Here is a 23458-nt window from a genome sequence, read left to right as displayed (position 1 = left end):
TCCCAGTCACAACAGGGTTGTCTGTGTTTGTGAATGTTTTGTGACTAGTAGAGTTCAGTGGACCGGATGGTACAGAATAGATGTTTCATGGTCCAGCTGTTAGGGGTTTACTTGTTTGTGAGCCTTTTTTTTTTTTTTTTTTTTTTTTTGCGGTATGCGGGCCTCTCACTGTTGTGGCCTCCCCCGCTGCGGAGCACAGGCTCCGGACGCGCAGGCTCCGGACGCGCAGGCTCAGCGGCCATGGCTCACGGGCCCAGCCGCTCCGCGGCACATGGGATCCTCCCAGACCGGGGCACGAACCCGTATCCCCTGCATCGGCAGGCGGACTCTCAACCACCTGCGCCACCAGGGAGGCCCTGTTTGTGAGCCCTTTAAACTTCCTTAGTGTTCCGTCTTTGGCCTGGGATGGTGATAGTAAGCAGGTGTACAAAATAACTTGAGGGTTCAGGAATTAGAAGATTGTCCCTTTTTTCTCTTTCTGATTGGGTTCCCCAGCCCCTGAAAGGTTGAGAAGGAGACCCAGGCCCTGGTGCAGTCACCTGGTGTCATGCAGCTCAGTGGTCAGTTATCTCACCTCCATTGACTGTTCGTCATAAAAATAAAGGTCAACACTATAGGAATTCTAAGGGTTGCTTTAATTATAAGGAACAGGAAACACAACCCAAACCAGAGTAAGTGAAAAGGGCATTTTTTGAGTCATATAACTCACAGCCACAGGCAGGGCTTACTCAAGGGCAGCATGGTTTAGGCCTCAGAAGGAGTCCACCTTTCAGCTCTGCCCTGTCTGGATCGCTCACTGTTGTCTCCCTAACAGTGGCTGCAGCAGATTCAGTCCCATGTTCTTGCAATATCCAATCCAGTGGAGGATGAGAGGGTGCCCACTTGGCTCTGAATGGGGTTACCTGCCTGTCCCCACCCCAAACCCTGTGGCCGAGGGAGGTGCTTTGTTGACTGACTTCATCACCTGATTGTCTTCATCACCAGGCTGGGGTTGAGAGAGGATGGTTTCCCAAGGAAAATTAGGACGCTCGGGCACTGGGCGTCTACTGCTCACACCAAGGAACCAAAATGTCCTTCATTCCTCTGTTCATTCCTTTATTCAGCACATGTTTATTGCACATGTGCAGTGTGCCTGGCAGAATGATCTTGAGCCTCACTGCTCTGGAGGAGATCTAGTGTGCTTGGGAGGAGAAGACAAAGATATCAGTTTAAAATAAATTCAGCATATGTCAAAGGGAAACAGGAGCCAACTGAAAGAGCTCCAAATGGCCAATGCTGGAAAATAAAATACATTTTGCAACAAAATAAGTAAAGTAGTATTGGATTATAACCCACAGTGTAAAATAAATATCTGAGTCCATATGATTGAATAAATCAGCGAAGGAAAATAGACAAATCTGGGCAAAAATTCTAAATTTGTGTAGCTGGGCTTCCCCAGTGGTGCAGTGGTTAAGAATCCGCCTGCCAATGCAGGGGACACAGGTTCGAGCCCTGGTCCAGGAAGATCCCACATGCCGTGGAGCAGCTAAGCCCGTACGCCACAACTACTGAGCCTGCGCTCTAGAGCTCATGATCCACAACTACTGAGCCCGTACGCCTAGAGCCTGTGCTCCGCAGCAAGAGAAGCCACCATAATGAGAAGCCTGTGCACCATAACGAAGAGTAAGCCCCGCTCGCCGCAACTAGAGAAAGCCCGTGCGCAGCAACAAAGACCCAATGCAGCCAAAAATAAATAAAATAGAATAAATTAATTTTTTAAAATGCAGTAAAAAGTAATCATTGTATTAAAAAAAATATATATATATAGGTAGCTACTCTGCCCTCAGGGAGGTGGAATATAATCCCTCTTCCTTAATTGTGGACTGTGCATAGTGGCTTTCTTCCAAAGAGTACCGTGTGGAGAGAGGAGAAAAGCGTCTCTTTACAGTGGAGAACCTGAGCAAGGTGATGAGGGTCAACATCAACAGTGATAAGTCAGGTTGATGATACGTACCCTTGATGTGTGACAAGAAGGGTGCTTTACCTCTGTGGTCTTCCTCCCCAAACCCCATAAATCCAGTCTAATCATGAGAAAAACTTCAGACGAGTCCCGGTTGAGGGATGGTCTACACAGGTCCTGACTAGCGCTCCTCAAGACTGTCAAAGTCATCAAAAAAAGAGTCTGAACACTTCCCTAGTGGTGCAGTGGTTAAGAATCTGCCTGCCAATGCAGGGGACACGGGTTCTAGCCCTGGTCCAGGAAGATCCCACATGCAGCAGAGCAAATAAGTCCATGCGCCACAACTACTGAGCCTGTGCTGTAGAGCCCAAGAACCACAACTACTGAGCCCACATGCTGCAACTACTGAAGCCTGTGCACCTAGAGCCTGTGCTCCACAGCAAGAGAAGCCACTGCAATGAGGTGCCTGTGTACAGCGAAGAGTAACCCCCACTCGCTGCAAGTAGAGAAAGCCCGTGTGCAACAACAAACACCCAATGCAGCCAAAAAAAAGTCTGAGAAACTGTCACAGCCAAGAGAAGCCTCAAGAGACAGGACAACTAAATATAACATGGTATCTTGGATGGGATCTTGGGAGAGAAAAAGGACATAGGTACAAGCTAAGGAAATCTGGTTTCCTTACTTTTCCTTAGTGATAGTTTCTCAGACTTTCCTTGTTCTTAATGACCTGGACAGGTTTTTTTGTAAATAAATGTTTTATTTTATATTATATTAAATTAATTAATTAATTTTTATTTTTGGCTGTGTCAGGTCTTCATTGTGGCACGCAGGATCTTTTTGTTGTTGTTGCGTTGTGTGGGCTTCTCTCTGGTTGTGGTGTGCGGGTTTTCTCTTTCTAGTTGTGGCACTTGGGCTCCAGAGCATGTGGGCTCTGTAGTTCGTGGCACGCAGGCTCTTTATTTATTTACTTATTTTAAAATTTTATTATTTTTTGGCTGTGTTGGGTCTTCGTTGCTGTGTGAGGGCTTTCTCTCGTTGTGGTGAGTGGGGGGCTACTCTTCATTGCGGTGCATGGGCTTCTCATTGAGGTGTCTTCTCTTGTCGTGGAGCACGGGTTGTAGGTGCACGGGCTTCAGTAGTTGTGGCACGTGGGCTTAGTAGTTGTGGCACATGGGCTTCAGTAGTTGTGGTGCTGGCTCAGTAGTTATGGCTCACGGGCTCTAGAGTGCAGGCTCAGTAGATGTGGCGCATGGGCTTAGTTGCTCCGCGGCATGTGGGATCTTCCCAGACCAGGGCTCGAACCTGTGTCCCCTGCATTGGCAGGCGGATTCTTAACCACTGTGCTACCAGGGAAGTCCCGCAGGCCCTTTAGTTGAGGCACGCAAGCTCAGTAGCCCTGCAGCATGTGGGATCTTAGTTCCCCAACCAGGGCTCAAACCCATGTCCCCTGCATTGGAAGGCAGATTCTCAGCCACTGGACCACCAGGGAAGTCCCGATCTGGGCAGTTTTGAGGAGTGTTCCTCAAGTGAGATTTGCTTATTTTTCTCTAGATTAGACTGGGGTTATGGGTTTTGGGAAGGAACACCACAGAGGTAAAGTGTCATTCTTTTCACATCTGTCAGCCTCCTAAATTATTTTTTAAATTCCATACATTAAAGTTCAGTCTTTGTGCTGTAAAGTTCTTGGTACTGTCAGGTTTGTTTGGGTTTTCTTTAAGCCTTTCTAATAGAAGTATGGAACAATCTAGATGTGTTTTTAATTTGCATTTTCCAGATGACTACTGTCAAGTGCTTATTGTATTTGCATACCTTCCTTTGTGAAGTGTTTCAGTGTTCTGCCCGTTTTGAACTGAGCTGTTTGGATTTCGTTTTATTGAACTGTAATTCTTTCTGTATGCCGGAGGTATCTCTTTCTATATAGTATATAGTCCTCTTTCTCCCCTTTTGCTGAAGTGTTCCCCCACAGTGGGGTGGTGTCTGCACCCTGCAGTTGGGCTTTTCTGTGTCCTCCAGAAAGGACTCTAATCAACTCTACTGGGTCCTTGTGCTCTGAGTTAGGTCTGCCCTGTGTTGGAGTCACTGATCAGTTGTCTTGTGGGTAGGGGAGGACAGTTCCCTCTGGAAGGAGGGACGTTTTTACCAGAGGAAGACCAGAGCAAAGCAGAAAGGTGAAGACTTTCCATTTCACAGGCATGTGACCTTGGGTAGGTTATGTAACACCTGTGTACCTTAGTTTCCACATTCGTAAAGTGGGGATAATAATTATACCTGCATTATACATTTGTCATAGGATTAAGTGAAAGAATGCAAAAGTTAGGTCAGTGCCTGGCCCATCATTTGCATTCGATAAATGTTTCTGGCTGTCATTGTCATTGATTAGATCTGGTCGGAGCAGAGGGCAGAAGAACAGAGGTTCACATGCTTGCACTGCCCTCTGAGTGCACCGGGCATGCACTCCTTATCTTTTACTCCTTAGTTCACATCACGCTCTCCAGGAAGCCTTCCCCCGCTGTCTTGCAGATGTGTGCTCTGTTTCTCCTTGTGGACTGTAGTGTGACCTAGTTGCAGTCATGTTTCATTCAAATTTGTCCAACCTTTTGCACATAATATATGCTTAAGAAAGTTTTTTTTTTTTGAATGATTTGTTGAATAAGCGTGGCTTATTTAGGAGACAGAGAGTCTGAAGTGAGGCATTTTTCTTGGAGCTTGATAGGTGATAAGTTAGGTGGGACCAAGTTAAATCTTGGGCTCTGGAGTTTAAATGAATTCTCTGGGCAGTAGAAAGCCATTCCCTTAGAGGCAGTGACATGATGAAAGTGGTGGTAAGAAGGTCAATCTAATTGAACTTAGAGAAACTTGGAGACTGAGTTGACCATGCCTAGGAGGGAGGGTGAGGGGACAAGAAAGGGGAGGAGAGATTGATTTTAAAGGGATTCCAAACCAATTTTAAGAGTTTTAAGACATAATGATACAACTAGATATCACTAACATGTATTTGGCCAGACACCTTACTAAATGGTTTCTTTTGTTTGGTCCTCACAGTGATCTGCTGAGGTCTGAGAGTTTATTCCCGTTTCCCTCAGTAAGTAAGGGACTGAGGCTTGGAGAGTGTAGAGACCCTTGTCCAAGGCACACAGCCAGGGGTGGAGCTAGAATTTAACCCTGGCGTGTCCCCTGAGCCTGTCCTTCCCACCACACCCCCACCCCCTCGCCTATCCAGGGCTGGAGAACAAGGAGCCGGAGCCCTGTTTTCCAGAAGAGCTGAGTAATGGGAGTCCTCTGTATGGTGTTGTAAAGGGAGCCCCTGGGTGTGTCAGTGTAAAGGTGAAATACCTGGAGCTCTAGCTTGCTTTCTCTAAATGTGAAGGAAGGATTGTGTTTAAAACAGCAAACTTGAGGTGTCCTGCACTGGCCTGGCTCCCCTAGACCAGGTCACCGTGGAAACCTGAACCTCACACCAAGACCTACCTGCCGTGTCCACAGAGGTGGCTGGGCTTCCGGCCCAGCACTGCAGTGTTTGGTGGTAGCCTGAGCCTGAATGCAAGGTTTCCAAGGAGCCCTGGTCAGGGACCCCACAGGTCCTCAGGACCTCAGCTCCCCTCCTGCACTGCTTGTGCTGGGCCTTTCCATCTATGTCCTGTTCTCCATGGGAACTCACATAGTTCAGAACTACCCAGGCAGGTAGAATATACCAGCTTGGGAATTAGGCGGCCCTGGGCTGTAATCCTGGTCTGCTGCCTATCAGCTGTGTGTCCTTGGGCATATCCTATTTATCTCTCTGAGACTTGGTTTTCTTATCTGGGTCCTCTAGCTCAGGGTCTCTTACAAACTACAATCAAGGTGTCAGCCAAGGCTGCAGTTATCTCAAAGCCTGACTGGAGAGAATCTGCTTCCAAGCTCACTCAGAGAGTGAGCTGGAAGCAGGTTTCTTGCAGGCTGTTGAACTGAGGGACTCTTGTCCCTCATTGGGTGTTGGCTGAAAGCCCCTCAGTTCCTTGACACATGGACCTTTCTGGAGCAACTCATGATATGGCTGACTTCATCAGAGTGGTGGCTCTAAAGGAGGGGGGCAGAGGAGGACTCGTCTGCTTTTCCTTCCATTAAAAAAAAATTGTGGCAAAATACACACAACATAAAATTTACTCTCTTAACTGTTTTTTTGGTTTTTTGTTTTGTTTTTTTTTGTTTTTTTGGCTGTGCCATGTGGCTTGTGGGATCTTAGTTCCCCGACCAGAGATTGAACCCAGGCCCCAGCAGTGAAAGCGCTGAGTCCTAACCACAGGACCATCAGGGAATTCCCTCTCTTAACCATTTTCAAGTGTGCAGTTCAGTGGTATTAAATACATTCACGTTATTGTACAGCCATTATCACCATCCATCTTCATAACTCTTCGTCTTGTAAAACAGAAACTCTGCACCCATTAAACAGTAACTCCGCATTCCCCCTTTCCCAGCCCCTGGTAACCACCATTCTGCTTTCTGACACTATGAATTTGACAACTTTAGGTACCTCATATAAGTGGAATCATATGGTATTTGTCTTTTCGTGCCTGGTTTATTTCACTTAGCATAATGGCCTTAAGGGTCATAGACTTTTGCAACCTAATCTCAGAAATAAGAGCTCATCACTTTTGCTTTATTCTGTTTGTCAGAAGCAAGTCACTAGGTCCAGCCCACTCTCAAGGGGGATTATACTTGGGCATGAGTGCCAGGAGGTGGGGATTACTGGGGCCATGTTAGAAGCCTCCATCTAGTGAGCACTCCTCGCTCTGTACCCAGGGGCATCTGTACTCCACTGGCCCTTACGCTTTCTCCATCACCCACTTAGGATACCTCGTGTTGTCTCGTGTTTCCATGTCTGTTTCTTACTTGAGTATCAAGTAGGGATTATGATAGGGCCCAGCACAGTGAGTGGTAGGCCCTGCCCACATCTCCTGCTACCATTTTCGTGCCTGCCTGCTTTCCAGCCACCAGTATCCGCATCTCATTTGTCAAAGGATCTCTGGTACAGAAGGCCTGAGGTGCTGGAGAATTCGCACCCCCTAGGAGCAGCCCTCAACCAATAACTATAGGAGTTGGTTTGTAACCTCAGCTGTCTTCCTTTATGTGGGATAACTCAGCTAAATCCAGTTATCCACAGAGGGTGCTTGCTCAGTAGCACACACTTTGTGGGCTGCCTTCCCTTCCCTGCTCCTGTACCTACTCCCCTCCCTGTGTTTCCTCCACCTCCCAAGGAAACTACTTGTCTAAGGGCCTGCTGCTGGGGGAACCCAAACTAAGATAGTGAATGACAAGAGTTAGGCTCATGCCTGTAAATAAACCACCATAAGAAAATTTTGATGCCCAGAAGAGGGAGTTTGAGGGTACATGTATTGGACAATGAGTTTGATACAGTCATATTAAATGACTAACTCAAGATCTTGAAAAGAACTGGACAGATGTGGAATAGCTGCTTGGAAAGTTCAGTTGGAAATCTGGGAGGTGAATAAGAGCCGGCCAGCAGAGGGAGGTCCAGCCAAGGCCGGAGAGCGTGGCTGTGCCATAGGCTCTCTTCTACGTGGTTTTTGTCTGGTAAGGCTTACCAGCTGAGGAGTGAAAACAAATGAGCAGTGGATTTTACCCGGGGCTGGTGGAAGGTCAAAGGAAAAAGAGGTGTCTGGGGCATAGGGGTTACATATTCTTATGAAAATCTGATGAAAACCATGGATCTTCTCCCCTAAAAATGATGACAGTGATAATAATAGATACACTTTTCAGAAGAAATATGAGTTAAGCAGGGTGCTCATAGAACTCCTGGAGCCATCCCTAGAGCCCAGAATGAGAGCTCTGGTTCTGAAGTATGTTCATTGTTACTTTGTTGAAATGGTGGCCTGGATGGTCCTGGGTGGGAAGGGGGCTGGATTTGGACTGGAGGGCCAAGGAGCTGTCCTGCCTGGAAACCAAAGGTTCAGTTGCACAGGCTCAGTGGGCCTAAGGGTGGGGGTGGAGTGTGTGACGAGGGCCGTGGGCAGAGGAGATGGTACGTGCGGAGTCACAGCCTTGTGCCCAGTGGGAACAGACCTGGATCTGGAGGCTCCACGGTGCCAGCTCTACCTGGGTGATGCGCTGTGTCCTTCACAGAGTTTGAGGATGATCCCCTGGGTATCGCTCTCCTTGTAGAGCTGTGGGTCTCTGGGCAGCTCCGTCCATACTCAGGCCTGTGTGGTGTGTTGAGTTGATGAGCTGCTGTTTGGGTCAGGACCTGTGGCAGTCAGTTCTGTCTAGGTACCTCTCTACCTCCTGGCAGCTTCTAGTGGGCTGAGTCTGCTGCAGAAGACTAAGTGGGTGAGGACTTCTGTCCCCAGAGCCTTTCATAAATACACACTTCACAAAGGCTCAGATGGATACCTGGGGTTGTTCCTTTGCGCCCAGGGGCTCAGGGGCCCAGGAGATGTTAACTTGCTGTGTGTGCTCAGCATCTTAACCCTAGCTCGTGCCACAGCCTGGAGTACGGCATCACTGGGTGGCTAGGTGGCCTGCCTTTCATCTACACACCTGCCCTTCAGAGTTCCTGATTGCGGCACGGGCTTCAGGACAGTCCCCTCGTCCCTCGGCTCCTCCAGCCTGCTCTTGACAGTGCCTCACGCCTGTGGGCGCACAGTCCCTGTCTCTGGGTGGGTTGCCCCTCCCTCTCAGAGATAGTCAGGGGCTTTTGTTTGTCAACTGGTTAAAATCCAGACGGCTCAGCCAGGGGTCATCCTGGCCACCTCTCATTTTTACTGTGATTTCCATTATTACCCGCCAGGACCCCTCTGTGCTGTCCAGGCTGCTCCTCAGAGGCCCTCACTGCCCCTCTTCCACCAACCCTTCCCCGCCTCCAGTCAGCTCCTCTCCAGCCACAGCTTCGCTGCAGCTAGTCCAGTACCTTGTTTTGGGGGCGCTCCTTGACACGTCCGTCGCTGGAAGCCACTCCTCGCCTATGACGTGTGTCACTTTTGTCACTTAAGTGCATATTAGCTCTTTAAGGATAGATGGCAGGTTCTAGTGAGAAAAGTGTGGTGTTCAACGAGGAGACCTGGGTTTGAATCCTCACACCATCCTTCTTGAGTCCTGAAACCCTAGCGAGTCACTTTGCTTCTCATAGGACTGTTTTGGGGGTCAGTGAGACGATGTGCCACACGGGTTATTGCTAGTGTTTCCATCGGCACTTAAGTCTCCGCATGTGCTGTTTATGTGTGCGTGTGCGCGTGCTTGTGTGCAAATCGTAGTGATGCTGCAGGGTGAATGTCATTATCTCCCTTTCACTGAGGAAATTGAAATCCAGAGAAGTCAAAAACATTTCCAAGGCCATACAGTTGGAGAGTAGAGATTTAGAACTGGGTCTATTGAGCTTCAAAAACCAGCGACCTGCAAGTGGCCAAACCAGGATCGGCAAGATAGGCTACACCCTTTGGGGAGCTTATGGCCTATTGCAGGGTCAGCAGGCATTTTGCATCAAGGGCTAGATAGTACAGGTTTTGTTTAGGTTTTGTGGGTCATGCCATCTGTCGTGAACACTCACCTCTCTTTGTCGCATGAAAGCGGAACAGTGCAGAAGGGGTGGGTATGTCTGTGTTCCAGGAAAACTTTATTTAGAAAAACAGGTGCCAGGCTCAATTTATGGCCTGTGGCCATAGTTTGGCAACCCCTATTCTATTGGAAAATGTGTAGGAAAGTGGTCCATTAAGTGGTAAGAAGTCCCTTTGGACATCTTCATTTTTGAAGGCCTGTCCTGTTGGCCCCTCATTGCTTTGCCCGTAGTAGGTGCTCAGTAAATCCTTCCTGAGTACAGGCCATGTTTCTCCCTCTTGTGCTGAGCTGACCTTTCTCTAACCCTCCCCCATTTCTTCTGCAGTACGTGGGTGCCCCGGTGGCTTATATCCAACAGATATTTGTGAAGTCTTCAGTATCTCCCTGGCACAAGAACCTCCTGGCAGTAGATGTGTTCCGCTCACCTCTGTCCCGGGCATTCCAGCTGGTGGAGGAGATCCGGAACCATGTGCTGAGAGACAGGTATCCCTCCCTGGGACCGCAGCCTCCCTGATCCAGCTCTGTATCGAAGGGAGGGAGCAGCCCTCAGTGTAAGTCCATTGAGCCAGCCAGCTCTGTGGAAGGTGAACAAGTGAGAAAGAGGTGGGTGGGCTCACTGCTTTTCTCAGCACGCTTGTGGGTACACCGTGGCTGTGTTCCCCTTGGACCTGTGCAGATGGCACAGGTAGAGCCCTGAGCTTCGTCGCCAGGTCTCAGACAGACTAGGTATCCACTGGGCCAACCCTGTGACAAGCTGAGGTCTGTTTGGCTCGTGACCCAGAGGGCCCACTGCCTAGGGGTTGTGAGATGTGAATCTAATGGTGGTGGCCATTCTGACAAGAAGCAAGCTGTCCCTGGGGGTACACTTCTGAAATCCCAGCCCACCAGTGATTCTCTGGAGTGTGCTGTCTTTGTAAGCCGCCTCACTGCTGGGTTTTAGTCAGCTGAGGGCTTTGACAGGCATTTTGGTGAACAAGACAAAGCCCTTGATTTTCACCCTATCCCCTCTGCCTGCTGAACTGGCCAAGGTATTCTAGTGAGTGGGGCTGTGCACACTCCCAGATCTTGCTTCTCCTCGGAGGTGATGGGCTTTTGGGGTCCACATGCACTTTGAAGGTCAGACAGCCACATGGTTTGGTTGTTGACCACCTGGAAGAACTTCTCCTGCTGCCCTGGTCCTCAGGCTCTTTGAGATACCAGGCATCTGGGAGCCTGATGACGGAGACCTCGTAAGCGCAGTGGGCCTATCCTGTGCTGGCAGACACAGCAGGTGCCTCGTCCTGTCTCCCGCACAGCTCCGGGACCAGGAGCCTGGAGGAGGTATGCCTGCAGGTGACCGACCTGCTGCCAGGCCTCAGGAAGCTCCGGAACCTCCTCCCTGAGCATGGATGCCTGCTGCTGTCCCCTGGGAACTTCTGGCAGAATGACCGGGAACACTTCCATGCTGATCCTGACATCATCGGAACCATCCATCAGCACGAACCTAAAACCCTGCAGACCTCAGCCACGCTCAAAGGTACCCCCAGGGCAGGTTCCTTGAGAACCCGCCAGAGGGCCTGTTGGTCACCATGTCCTCTTTGATGGCTGCTCTAGCAGATCAGGGGTTACCCCTAGTTTCCAAAGATGGGGGTGGAGAGGGGTCCTGGTGTCTCTACAGTAGCTGCCGTTCCTTTGTCAGCACCTGCTGTGTTCTGTCTGCAGACTTGCTGTTCGGTGTCCCTGGAAAGTACAGCGGAGTGAGCCTTTACACCAGGAAGAGGCTGGTCTCGTATACCATCACCCTGGTCTTCCAGCACTATGATGCCAAGTAAGGCCATCAACGCTCAGGGCTCCTGACGGGGCTGTGGAATGACAGGAGGCTTTGACTAGTCCTTGTTCTGGTTAAAGTGTCCAGAATGCCCCCTGGGAACTTGGAGTTCTCAGGCCTCCTATAGAAATGTTTATATCCCTTAGGCTGAAGGGTGCTGTCTGCTGACACTTGAGTGGGATGACCTGACAGCTGGTTAAGAATACGGGGCGGGGCCTCCCTGGTGGCGCAGTGGTTGAGAGTCCGCCTGCCGATGCAGGGGATACGGGTTCGTGCCCCGATCTGGGAGGATCCCATATGCCGCGGAGCGGCTGGGCCCGTGAGCCATGGCCGCTGGGCCTGCGCATCCGGAGCCTGTGCTCCGCAACGGGAGAGGCCACGGCAGTGAGAGGCCCGCATATCGCAAAAAAAAAAAAAAAAAAGAATACGGGGCGATGAAAAAAAAAAATAGAATAAGGGACTCTGGGACTTCCCTGGCGGTCCAGTGGTTAAGACTCCGCACTCCCAATTCCAGGGGCGGGGGTGGCGTGGGTTTGATCCCTGGTCGGGGAACTAAGATCCTGCATTCTGCACTGCATGGCCAAAAAAATTTAAAAAAAGAATAAGGGACGAAGGCAGGGCTGGCACATTCAGTGTCCTGGTGCCTCCAGGGGTCTCTCTTGAGCCTAGGGCAGGGGTCCCCAGCTGGTTACTACTGAGCCCCATGTGACCTCAGAACCTTCCCAGCAGACCGCTGCAGATAGCTCCCAGCAAGGGCCCGTAGGATGCTGCTGATCGGCTGTCCTGGGCCTTTGGCAGTCGGAGTGGGGTGATAGGTTGGGAATGGGGTGCTGAGGGGGAGGTCCTGAGACACCTTTGCCAACTTTTTAATTCTTCCAACCCCCCACCCCCACCCCACCCTGGAGACTGGAGGGAAGGTTAGACACCACAGAGAAGCTCCCTCCAACACAGGGGGAGGAAGGAAGCCCCGACAGACCTTCCTTTCAGGGATTGTCTTTGTCCCCTGGACCAAGAGGTACAGTCCATCTACCCCACCCCACTCCATGACCAGGTTTCTGGGCAGCCTGCGGGCCCGCCTGATGCTCCTGCACCCCAGCCCCAACTGCAGCCTTCGGGCAGAGAGCCTGGTCCACGTGCACTTCAAGGAGGAGATTGGCATCGCTGAGCTCATCCCCCTTGTGACCACCTACATCATCTTGTTTGCCTACATCTACTTCTCCACGCGTAGGTCCATGGCAAGGAGGCTGGGGCTTTCTCTGAGCTAATATGGGCATTTCCAGATCACCCCCTTCCCTGCCTGTGCAGGTGGCCCAGGCAGAGATGTAGAACGTGCTTGGTGGTTACAAAAGCTGGGGCTTCACCACCCCCACAGAGTCTCAGGGGCTTGGGTGGGTCCAGGGCTCCTCTTACTTCTCAAGAGAAGTCCCTTCTTGGGTAAGGGTTCCCAAAGGGCACACTACGCCCCTGAGACTGGGAAGTGTACACCTTCTTTGGTCAAACCGGGGCCTTCCCTTCCTCAACTGTCAGGGCACGCTCCCCTCCTAGGAGCTCAGTTTAGAAGGGCCTGTGTGTGCCAGGCTCTGGGGAGATGCTATCCTGATGTGCCTTCTCTGCCCTCCAGGCAAGATCGACATGGTCAAGTCCAAGTGGGGGCTGGCGCTGGCCGCCGTGGTCACAGTACTCAGCTCGCTGCTCATGTCGGTGGGGCTCTGCACGCTCTTCGGCCTGACGCCCACCCTCAACGGCGGGTAGGTTCCGAGCAGGCTCCACTGGGTGGCAGGGTGGGACCGCAGGCAGGAGGACCTTGCACCTCTGGGCACTTGGCCTCCCCTGCACTGGACACTTGCTCTTACCCCATATTCTCACATGGTTATTTTGACATTTAAGAGGTACATTTTTTTCCTCTTTAAGTTACCTGATTTGTGTTCATACATATGTATATACATAGTATATCTATATTTACATATAATACACATATAGTTATGTGCATGTATGTACGTTCATGTGTATATTTCTGTGTGTGTATATGGGGTAGGTATTTATATATGCATATATGTGTGTTTATGCATATATATGGGTATGTATTGTATGTATGTATAGGGTATATGGGGGTGTATGTGTGTATTTGTGTATTATGTATACACGTGCAAATTGCTTCTTGATGGCTTAAGCCATAGATGGGTGTGACAGAGAAGGTACATTTCTTCCTTTCTTACTATTAAAACATTTAAATGCCTAATAAAATAGGTAACGTTAGAGTGAGCTTTTTAAAAGACATAGGACATAAACACATTCTAATTTGTCACCTTTCCACGGTTTGCTTTCCCTGCCATTTCTCTCTGAAACTTGGTCTGAAAACCCTTCCCTGGGTGTGTCCTTGGGCTTCAGTCTCCTCAGCTTTGCTGGGCCCCACTTGCCTGTCCGTTAGCGAGTACTGCCAGTTGGTCTGTGCCCTGCCTTGGCTTGTCAGACTGGTCTCAGGAACAGCGATTTTGTGTTTTCTGTTACCTTCCTTGCTCACAGAACTGCTTCCTTTCCTAAAGGTGATGGTGCTAAACACCCCCTCCCGCCAGAGCTGTCTGCTGTGCCCTCAGAGCCCCCCACTTCCACTGCTCTCCAGTGGAGACCCCAGTGACGTTTGCCTCGGCTGGTGTTCTTTGTGCCTAGACTTCCCTCATAGACCGTTACTGGTAGTGGGAGCCTCTGGTCTCAGAGAGCTATAGGAGAATTTTCTTTAGAAACAATTGCTCGTCTCCAAACACAGCTTCTCCACAGAGGCGAGTAGGGCTTTAGGCTGGTCTCCTCCCCCTTCCATTTTGTCCTGATGGCTTGTCTGGGTGGTCTCTGGCCAGTGTGGGAGTCTGGTGTGGGAAGGCCCCGAGAGCTGTGCTCTGGCAGCTGGGCAGCCCAGGGGCCTCTCTCCGCTGTGCTGGATGGATGGAGATGGGGGTGGTCGCTCTCTCCCCGCACGGCTTCGAAGCCTGCCTGAAAGCTGAGAGCCGTGCAGACAGAGGCCCTCCTGGGATGGGGGTCGGTCTTGTGCTGTGCAAGTCGCTCAGCAGCCCCCACTGTAGGGTGCCAACCCCACAGCCCCCCGGGACCCAAGCCCGTTGAGAACCAGCTGTGTGTCGGGGGCCCTCCTCAGTGCTTGGTTCACCCTGTCCCTCTCTGTCCCCAGTGAGATTTTCCCCTACCTTGTGGTGGTCATTGGGCTCGAGAACGTGTTGGTGCTCACCAAGTCAGTGGTCTCCACCCCAGTGGACCTCGAGGTGAAGCTGCGCATCGCCCAAGGTAACAGGTGGGGAGTGCGGGGTGCACTAGGGCAGGGGAGGGGGGCTGTGCTACGTCTTCCGGCTGAGGAAACGGGGAGCCCAGGAGCCTCCCTTGCTGTGGCCTCCAGCGTCCCATGGCAGCTTGTTAGCATGAGCCCTGAGGAACCGTGGAGTCACCAGGCCATGCTTCGTCCTGGTTCATGTGTCAGTCAGAAAGCAGACCAGACTCTGCTGCGGGGCTCATATGTTTGACCCTTCGTCAGGCTGGCACCTGGTCTTTCCTCCTGCCTCACTCCATCACATGAGGCCCAGGCCCCTGAAGCTGGTCACCTCAGAGACGCTGCCTCCACAGCTGTCAGGAAAGCCCCCCGTGGCCTCCATGGCAGGAGCTGGGGATCTGGGGTTCTGGCGAAAGCGAGAAAAGAGCCTGGAGGTCTGAACTCTTGCACCTCCTTGTCCTTCTCACCCCCTATCTGTGGGAGCAGGGCTGGGGGCAGGCTGTTCACTCAGCAAACCTCTGTGAGCTTCTGTGAGAGGCCAGGCTCTGCACTAGACGTAGGGTTCTGAGGAGACTAGGGGAAATGGCCGCTGTCCACTGGACGCTCAGAGCTTTAAACGTGAGACTGTGTGATAGCCTGGGGCCCGGGAGGGGCTGAGGTAGAACACAGCGACCTCCTCTGTCCCTCGAGCCATTCTCCCACGTGCAGACAGACCACGCACACCCGACGAGGACAGCCTGTGAGGCTGGATGTGCCAGCTTTGGGGTCACTTGGCTCCCCTCTTGGGTTTGCTCAACTCACGCGCTGCTTCTCCCTTCCTCTGATGGTTGTAGCTCTCCCCTGGACCCTCCAAACCCTCCTTCCCTGCAGCAGCTGTGACAGCAGCAGGTCCTGAGGGTTGGGGCGCTTTGGTGGAGTGGCTGCCTCAGAAGGCTCCCCGTGTGGTTGTGTGCAGACACGTAGTGGACAGTGGTCACGTGCTGGCCCCATGGTCCTGTTGTTGTCCTCTGCAGGCCTAAGCAATGAGAGCTGGTCCATCATGAAGAACATGGCCACAGAGCTGGGCATCATTCTCATTGGCTACTTTACCCTTGTGCCTGCCATCCAGGTAAGGCCCCCTCCAGGGCTGTAGCTTAGGTGAGCATGGAGCGACTGCTGTTTCCCCAGCTGTGTGGGGCACTCCCCCTCTACACTGCCACCCTCACCTATGAGGTGGGCCCTCTGCTGGCAAGATGGCTGTCACCATGCACAGGGTGGTCCTGGCGTAGCTGGTTCAGGAGGAGGACTCAGTGAGCCGAGGCTGGGCCATGGGATTGAGCTCCCAGCCTGGCAGCCTCTGCCTTTGACCCTGTCCTTGCCCCTCGCTGCCTGTCTCTCATTCACCCAAGTGGCAGGAGGGGGCTTGGTGGGTGCAGCAGAGGCTGGCTGCCCGCTGTGCAGTCCAGCCAGACCTCGTTTCCCAGTTCTCAGGCAGAACACGGTGGGGCCCCTGAACTGGGCCCTTCCTGCCTTTCCGGACCCGAGCCCTGACCCACCCTTGCAGCCTCTGAACACATGGCCCGCACCCTGGGAGGGCCACCAGCCATTGCCCAGAGCCCTGGCCCAGCCGTGGGGCTGTGAGCAGAGGTGGGGGTGGGCCCACACTGAGTCAGAAGCCCAGACTGTTGCTGCCGGTTCCAGGACGAGTTGTGCGAAGGGAGTGAAGAGCCATCCCCTCCCCGTCCTCCCCCACAGCGTGCAGGCCTGCTGAAGTTTGGGGATGAGCTGAGACCACAGGGGCCCCAGGCTCCCACTCCCGCCAGAGGGCGTCTGCAGGACGCGGGCAGTCTTGGGACATTAGAGCTGACATGACCACGGTGCCACCATGTGCTCCATCCTTCATCTTACCCCACATTTGAGTAGAAGCCATGGTGATGTGCCAGAGGTTGCAACAAGGGCAGGGGAGAAAAACTTAAATCTGAGAAAATTCCATCTATCCACAGGGCTTGGGGAGCAGAGAGACCACCCCTTTTCAGTTTCAGGGCAGAATTAATTCCCCCCCGAGCTCTTCCCTTCCTTTCATTGGTCCAGTGTGGTCACTGGCCAGGAATATTTCTTTTTTTCTTTCTTTTTTTTTTTTCTTGCGGTATGTGGGCCTCTCACTGTTGTGGCCTCTCCCGTTGCGGAGCACAGGCTCTGGACGCGCAGGCTCAGTGGCCATGGCTCACGGGCCCAGCCGCCCCACTGCATGTGGGATCTTCCCGGACTGGGGCACGAACCCGTGTCCCCTGCATTGGCAGGTGGACTCTCAACCACTGCGCCACCAGGGAAGCCCTGCCAGGAATATTTCTGAGAGCCCCCCAAACCAGGCCAGGCTTGGGCTCTAGGTAGGTGTTGGTCTGTGGCACGTGAGCAGGGCCAGGGGCTCAGTCAGGGAGGGCTTTTTGGGTAGCAGGCTGGTGGGGCTCAGAACTTTGCAAGTTGGGGCTTCCCTGGTGGCGCAGTGGTTGAGAGTCTGCCTGCCGACGCAGGGGACATGGGTTCGTGCCCCAGTCCGGGAGGATCCCGCATGCTGCGGAGCGGCTGGGCCCATGAGCCATGGCCACTGAGCCTGCACGTTTGGAGCCTGTGCTCCGCGGCGGGAGGGGCCACAGCAGTGAGAGGCCCGCGTACTGCAGAAAAAATAAATAAATAAAGAACTTTCCAAGTTGGGTCAAGGCACCTCACCTGCAAGTTCAGGCATCAGCCTTCTCTGGGTAAAAGGGTGTGTGTGTTGGGGGGGGGGGGGTCTCTGCTGCCCCCTTGTGGGGAGGGAGGGAGCTGCTGCATTATCCTCTTCGGCTGCTCCCAGATTTCAGAACTACCAGCATCTCTTTTCTTTCTCTCTGCTGTGCCTTGCCTGAAACTGCCCTACAGATTCCGAGGTGCCTGCAGGCACAGAACTGGTTCTCTAGGTGCTGGACCGTGAGGTCATGGTGTCCCCTCATCTGCTTAATTCCAGGAGTTCTGTCTTTTTGCCGTCGTGGGCCTGGTGTCTGACTTCTTCCTTCAGATGCTGTTTTTCACCACTGTCCTGTCCATTGACATTCGCCGGATGGAGGTAGGACTGGGCTGAGCCCTGCCCACCCACCTCCTCCGCATCCCTGGCTGTGCTCAGGGGATCTCTGGGTGAGACAGGGGCAGGCCTCGGGGAGGGCAGCAGCCCAGTGTGGGCAGCCTCTGGACAGCAGCTTTGGGCCCTGACCACTGCACCCCTAACAGCTAGCGGACCTGAACAAGCGGCTGCCTCCTGAGGCCTGCCTGCCCCCAGCTAAGCCGGTGGGGCGGCCAGCACGCTTCGAGCGGCAGCTGGCTGTGCGGCCGTCCACACCCCACACCATCACACTGCAACCGTCCTCCTTCCGAAACCTGCGGCTCCCCAAGAGGCTGCGTGTCGTCTACTTCCTGGCCCGAACCCGCCTGGCACAGCGCCTCATCATGGTACCTGCCACCCCTGCCCGAGGGCCAGCGCTCAAGTCCCTCTTGCATTTTGCATTTGTCTTGGAGGTGGGGGGTGCCCCTCAGGCCTTCATGGCTTTGGGAAGCCACCCACTCTACCCTCCTGCCCAGACCCTGGTGGTTTCTGAGGTGATAAGCCTATCTTTGGAGACGTAGCCAAGGTTATTAGGGAGAGGAGTCGTCTCCCCAGGGTGACCCAGGACGGGGTGCCCTGGGATGGAGCCACCATGGTTGCCCGAGTCAGGGTTCACTGTGCAGGCATCAGAAAATGCTGGGCTGGGCAGAGGGGAGAAGGAGCAGGGCTGGCGGCTGGTCAGTGGGCCTCTCCTAAGGAGTTGAAGTGAGATGGCAGCGAGGCTGAGGCCCTCTGAGGACTAGGACCCGTGGTGTCTATGGAGCAGGTCATGCAGCTGGTCCCTCTGGCCATGCTGACCATGGGAAAGGTAGCAGCTTTCTGGGCCAAGCTGAGGTGGGGTTTGGGGATGGGAAAGTTCTGTAACAAACCTAAGGGTGCACCTCTGTTTCCAGGCCAGGAGTCCCAAACCCTGACCATGGAAAGGGAACTAGGTCCCTCTGGGGGGCAGTTGGCCCCCAGTCATAGTGGGAGGACTTGGGGAGGCAGGAGGGAAGGACAGGTTGGGGCTGCCCGTTGCTCCCAGAGGTCCTGCTGAGCACCCGATGCCCCACTGCAGGCTGGCACCGTTGTCTGGATTGGCATCCTGGTGTACACAGACCCAGCAGGGCTGCGCACGTACCTCACTGCCCAGGTGACAGAGCAGAGCCCTCTGGGCGAGGGTGCCCTGGCTGCCATGCCCGTGCCTAGCGGTGTGCTGCCTGCCAGCCACCCGGACCCCGCCTTCTCCATCTTCCCACCTGGCACCTCTAAGTTACCCGAGAACCAGACATTGCCAGGGGAGCTGCCTGAGCCTGGGGCTCCGGCTGAGGGCGTCCATGACAGCCCAGCCCCAGAGGTAACCTGGGGGACTGAGGATGAGGAACTTTGGAGGAAGTTGTCCTTCCGCCACTGGCCAACGCTCTTCAGCTACTACAACATCACGCTGGCCAAGAGGTGAGTTGGGCTGTGCCAGGTCCCACCTCCCCACCTGGCGATGTCAGCTCGCTGTCCCCAGAGCATCCCTTCCCTTTAGGAGGGAGATCCTCTGGTTTGAATTCTGCATTTCCTTTCAAATAAACACCCCTAAGGTTGTGAAGTAGGAGCCAGGGCTCCAAGCATCCACAACCTAAGAGTAGCCCGGGGCCCTGCTCTGGGGAGTCATAGGTTGCTGTCAGCCACTTGGCCAGAAGGAGATCCACCTCACTCACTTCCACCCGCTCTGAGCCAGAATGGGTGACAGACAGCAGTGATGGCTTGGCTGCCGGTTTCTGTAACAGAGCAAGGTTGGGTGCCAGAGCTGGGCTGGGGAGGGACGTTACCTCTGCTGCCCCAACCCGTGCTGGGAAGACTGTCCTGAGGGGTGTTCGTGGAGCCTGGCAGATTGAGCTGAGTCCCGTGTGAAGAGCAGAGAGGGGGACTGGGGCAGCAGCAGGAGGGGGGTCCCTTCCGAGGGCATCTCTGCTGAGGCTGCCCGCTGCCCGGCCCCAGGTACATCAGCCTGCTGCCTGTCATCCCGGTCACGCTCCGCCTGAACCCGAGGGAGGCCCTGGAGGGGCGGCACCCTCAGGACGGCCGCAGTGCCTGGCCCCCGCCGCGGCCTGGGCAGGGTGGGCTCTGGGAGGCCGGCCCCAAGGGGCCAGGCACGGCACAGGCGCACAGAGACATCACCCTGTACAAGTAAGGCCCACGAGGGAGGGGGGCAGCTGGCAGGGACGGGGTGGGGGGATGGGGCACGCCTCACCAGGCTCCGCCCGGTGCAGGGTGGCAGCACTCGGCTTGGCCTCGGGCATCGTTCTCGTGCTGCTGCTGCTCTGCCTATACCGCGTGCTCTGCCCTCGCAACTACGGGCAACCCGGCTCGGGGCCTGGGCGGCGGCGGCGTGGGGAGCTGCCCTGCGATGACTACGGCTATGCGCCACCCGAGACAGAGATTGTGCCCCTGGTGCTGCGCGGGCACCTCATGGTGAGCGCGGGTGGGAGCTGGGGGCACCTGAGGCCTGGGCCGCTCAGACACCAGCGCCTGTGCCCATGTCCATGCTGTGCTCCCACAGGACATCGAGTGTCTGGCCAGTGACGGGATGCTGCTGGTGAGCTGTTGCCTGGCAGGCCACGTGTGTGTGTGGGACGCGCAAACTGGAGACTGCCTCACTCGCATCCCACACCCGGGGTAAGTACCCCCCACCTCCCACCCACGCCCTGCCCTGCATCTGTGCCCCACTGTCCTCACCCCACCCTCCCCACCCCCCAGCAGGCAGCGCCAGGACAGTGGTGTTGGCAGCGTGTTGGAGGCTCAGGAGAGCTGGGAACAGCTGTCAGACGGTGGGAAGGGTGGCCCAGAGGAGCCTGGGGACAGTCCTCCACTACGGCATCGTCCCCGGGGCCCTCCGCCAGCTTCCCTCTTCGGGGACCAGCCGGACCTCACCTGCTTGATCGATACCAACTTCTCAGCGCAGCCACAGCTCCTAGAGCCCGCTCAGCCCGAGCCCCGGTACCGGGCGGGCTGCCGCCGTGCTCAGGCCTCCCCAGGCTATGACTTCAGCCACCTGGTGCAGCGACTGTACCAGGAGGAGGGAATGGCTCCTGTCCACACACCAGCCCTGTGCCCACCCTCGCCTGGGCCCACGCTGCCCCAGGCCCCTGAGGACGAGGGGGGCTTTCCTCCCGAGAAGGGCTCCCCTTCCCTCGCCTGGGCCCCCAGCGCAGATGGCTCCATCTGGAGCCTGGAGCTGCAGGGCAGCCTCATCGTGGTGGGGCGGAGCAGTGGCCGGCTGGAGGTGGGCAGAGGGGACGTCTGTGCAGGGGGTTTGTGGGCCCTCCCAGCTCGCAGGTGCTCACAGCCTCTGGGCCTGCAGGTGTGGGACGCCATCGAGGGCACTCTGCGCTGCAGCAGCGAGGAGGTCTCCTCGGGCATCACGGCCCTCGTCTTCCTGGACAAAAGGTGCGCGTGCTAGGATGCCTGCCTCAACCCTAGACAGCCCAGCCCAGCACACTCTGAGGTTTGAGCCCTGCTTCCCCTTCACTGGAGTGTGACTTGACTTCCCTACTCTGTGCCAAGCCCCACACCTGTGAACAGCAGGTAGGCCACCTCAGTGGGAGGGTGACAGCTCAAAGGGTTAACAGGTAGGAAGCACTTAGAATAGGGCCTGGCACATGGAGAGTGAGCAGTTCTCACCCTTCTGAAGTCAAAGTTGCTCTAGGTAGTCTGTCAATACTGGCCTTTCTAGGTTTCCTGGGTTTTCAGTTCCAGAAAAATGCATTTTCAGAAGAACCGTCTTTTCTTCCCCTTTGATGCTGGACACTGTCCTCGCCTCCCTCCTCAGCACGGCTGTTGGCTGGGTGTTCCCGGGGCTCGATCACACACTCTCTGGGAGAGGAGGATTCCCGGCTTCTCAGGCTTGAGCTCCCACCTCTGGGCTGAAAAACCTGGGCCTCACCCATGACTAGGTGCCTTTGCTGAACGCTTCACCTGCCTGACCCACGCTGGCTCTTCCTTGCAGGGTCGCTAACTGTGGCCCCACCATCTGAGCTGAAGCTGGAGCCTCATTTTCTTGGGGTGGGGATACCCCTTGCTCTTACCTCTTAGTTTCTGTTGGCTGCTGCTGTCATTCCTGCCATTGCCAGGCTTCTCGCTCAGGCCTTATTTAGCTAACATCCTACCCTGCGGTCTGGCCAAGTTCACTGGGTTCTCCACGCTTGGAAATTCTCCCCTGCTACTGCTTGTTTGTTTGTTTGTTTTTTGAATTTTAGGGGAAGCCCACATGTCTCAGCTCAACCCCCAAAGTTCCATGGTCTCTCCCTCCCACCCCTGTGCTGTGCCTTCCCCATCTCTGTCATAGATCCTTCAGATTATGGGCAGAGGTGAAGATGTGCGTTGCCCTTTGCTGGAGTAAGATTTTGAACTCCACTCACTTCAAAGCTTTGGGGCCACAGGGCTAATGTCTCCATCTCTGCCTGTCAACCTGTGCCTAGGAATCAGGGGCGGTGGAGAATAATCCTTATTTCTTTGTGGAAAAAGGAAATGGAGCAGGTGGTGCTTGGGTCGAAGCTGCTTTTCTGTGATGGAGACAGCAACACCGTCTGTGGCTCTAGAACACAGCCCCACCTTAGGTCCTATTTCTCCTCCCCTGAAGCCTTTCCTTTAGCTCCAGGCTGTGGAGGGGGACTGCCCATCCCCCTTGTTTGTTTTTGTTTTTAATTTCCAATCTTACATGATGCTCCCCAGGTACCACTTTACACACACCAGCTCATTTACTCCTCATGACCACGCTGTGAGGTGGGTACAGTTGTTCCCATTTCACAAATGAAGACTGAGGCACAGAGGTTAATAATTGGAGTTGCAACCTGGTCCCCAGCACCTGTGCTTCCCTCTTGGCCACCGGTCCCTCATGGCTCCACTGTTCCCACAGCCAGTGGGAAGGGCCTGTGAAGGGCCCGCGGTGCTCAGCCCCAAGGCTGGGGGCTCTGAGGGAGAGCCACCTGGCAGCCGCTCTTCTCTTCCAGGATTGTGGCTGCCCGGCTCAACGGTTCCCTTGATTTCTTCTCCTTGGAGACTCACACTGCCCTCAGCCCCCTGCAGTTCCGAGGTCAGGGGACCTGGACTGGGCTGCTGCCTGCACCTGGTGGGTGGAGCGGAGGGGCTGCCTGCAGGGTGTCTTCTTGGAGATCTCTCACCTGGCCTGTTGTCCCCAGGGGCCCCGGGGCGGGGCAGTTCCCCCACATCCCCTATGTACAGCAGCAGTGACGCAGTGGCTTGTCACCTGACCCACACAGTGCCCTGTGCACACCAGAAGCCCATCACAGCCCTGAAGGCAGCTGCCGGGCGCCTCGTGACTGGCAGCCAGGACCACACACTGAGAGTAAGTGTTGGCACCATCTCTTGGGCACTGGGGTGGCCCAGCACAGGGGGTGGGGAGCACATGGGGTCAGTCAGGGAGTGGCTGGAGGTGTCCTGGATGAACTGTGGAAGGGAGTTCCTGGCCAAAGTGTGATTTGGAAAATCCCAGAGAGACCAGAACCTGATACCTGTTCCTGCCCCAGGTGTACCGTCTGGAGGACTCATGCTGCCTCTTCACCCTGCAAGGCCACTCAGGGGCCATCACGACTGTGTACATTGACCAGGTGAGGGCCGTGGCTGGGGTGCAGCGTATCAAGCCAGGCCCATGGCCCTTGTCTCTAACTCCTGGGAGCTGGTCCCCAAGGGCCTCTGTGAAGCAGAGTGAGGGCTCCCACCCACCAGGGCGCTAAGCCACCCTTGTGGACAGAGGTGTTTCACCACAGTGACCAGCTCCCCTGTGCCTGTTCC

The 23458-nt window shown here is 54.6% G+C and overlaps 1 protein-coding gene across 5 annotated transcripts in view; it reads left to right on the top strand.

Moving 5' to 3' along the window:
* Window positions 1–23458, top strand: part of SCAP (SREBF chaperone) — an 87190-nt gene that overhangs the window by 63045 nt on the left and 687 nt on the right. For 2 of the 5 annotated variants that reach the window (XM_060110144.1, XM_060110145.1), the window contains exons 4-20: window positions 9813–9970; window positions 10783–11003; window positions 11189–11294; window positions 12346–12518; window positions 12916–13042; window positions 14473–14585; window positions 15579–15673; window positions 17546–17644; window positions 17806–18024; window positions 18735–19111; window positions 19646–19834; window positions 19918–20119; window positions 20208–20323; window positions 20405–21094; window positions 22657–22739; window positions 22846–23012; window positions 23194–23274. In XM_060110144.1, the coding sequence (XP_059966127.1) occupies window positions 9813–9970; window positions 10783–11003; window positions 11189–11294; window positions 12346–12518; window positions 12916–13042; window positions 14473–14585; window positions 15579–15673; window positions 17546–17644; window positions 17806–18024; window positions 18735–19111; window positions 19646–19834; window positions 19918–20119; window positions 20208–20323; window positions 20405–21094; window positions 22657–22739; window positions 22846–23012; window positions 23194–23274 (3216 nt within the window). The remainder of the gene's footprint in view (window positions 1–9812; window positions 9971–10782; window positions 11004–11188; window positions 11295–12345; window positions 12519–12915; window positions 13043–14472; window positions 14586–15578; window positions 15674–17545; window positions 17645–17805; window positions 18025–18734; window positions 19112–19645; window positions 19835–19917; window positions 20120–20207; window positions 20324–20404; window positions 21095–22656; window positions 22740–22845; window positions 23013–23193; window positions 23275–23458) is intronic. The other 3 variants (XM_060110147.1, XM_060110146.1, XM_060110148.1) reach the window with 3 other exon arrangements.

The sequence above is a fragment of the Mesoplodon densirostris genome, chromosome 10 (assembly GCF_025265405.1).
Source record: "Mesoplodon densirostris isolate mMesDen1 chromosome 10, mMesDen1 primary haplotype, whole genome shotgun sequence".
Taxonomy (NCBI): domain Eukaryota; kingdom Metazoa; phylum Chordata; class Mammalia; order Artiodactyla; family Ziphiidae; genus Mesoplodon; species Mesoplodon densirostris.
The sequence above is the reverse complement of the archived record's forward strand: the minus strand, read 5'-3'. Positions and strand labels throughout refer to the sequence as shown.